The 624-nt window shown below is 55.0% G+C and overlaps 1 protein-coding gene across 6 annotated transcripts in view; it reads left to right on the top strand.

The window, feature by feature from the left end:
- The window catches only part of LOC102680013 (serine proteinase stubble-like), a 54,172-nt gene that overhangs the window by 51,496 nt on the left and 2,052 nt on the right, over nucleotides 1-624 (top strand). For all 6 annotated transcript variants that reach the window (XM_031512679.1, XM_031512682.1, XM_031512680.1 and 3 more), the window contains one exon: nucleotides 229-624. In XM_031512679.1, the coding sequence (XP_031368539.1) occupies nucleotides 229-624 (396 nt within the window). The remainder of the gene's footprint in view (nucleotides 1-228) is intronic.

Raw genomic sequence — 624 nt, 5'->3', positions numbered from 1 at the left:
TTTTTTTTCTCTTTTCTCCTTTTTTTTTTTTTCGCTCGTCGGATTACTGTTAATCACTGACAAAGAAACCGATCGGCCTTCGACTCGATTACACAGTCCATTGAGCACCGTGTTGCAAAACGGAGCCGTCCATTCGGAAAATTAATAAATTCGAACAGCGTCGAAAGGGTCGTCGGATAGATTCAACTGAGATCAGTGCATTTCCTTTTTTTCTCTCTCTTATCGCAGAACACAGAGTTCCACAAGCCGCTCGGCGCCGCGCATTACATCACCACGTCCCACTTCGAGACCTCCGCAAGGCCCAGACCCACGAAGAAAACCACCACGTCCACCACGACCACCCCCAGCACCACCACCAGTACCACCACCACCACCACCACCACCACCACGACCACGACCACCACGACGACCACCACGACACCAAAACCCGATACGACCGTGTCCACGACCGAGGCGGTCGCGAAAACTGGATCGGTGTTGACCGTCTCTGCCGCAACCGAGAGCAAGGGCATGCAGTGCGGGGTACCGCCTCTGTTTCCACGACCCGAGACCAGGATAGTTGGAGGCAAGGACGCGCCGTTCGGTCGATGGCCTTGGCAGGTATCCGTCAGGCGCACCTCGTTC

Source organism: Apis dorsata, unplaced genomic scaffold (genome assembly GCF_000469605.1).
Source record: "Apis dorsata unplaced genomic scaffold, Apis dorsata 1.3 scaffold_499, whole genome shotgun sequence".
Lineage (NCBI taxonomy): Eukaryota > Metazoa > Arthropoda > Insecta > Hymenoptera > Apidae > Apis > Apis dorsata.
This window is presented reverse-complemented; position numbering and strand designations above follow the sequence as displayed.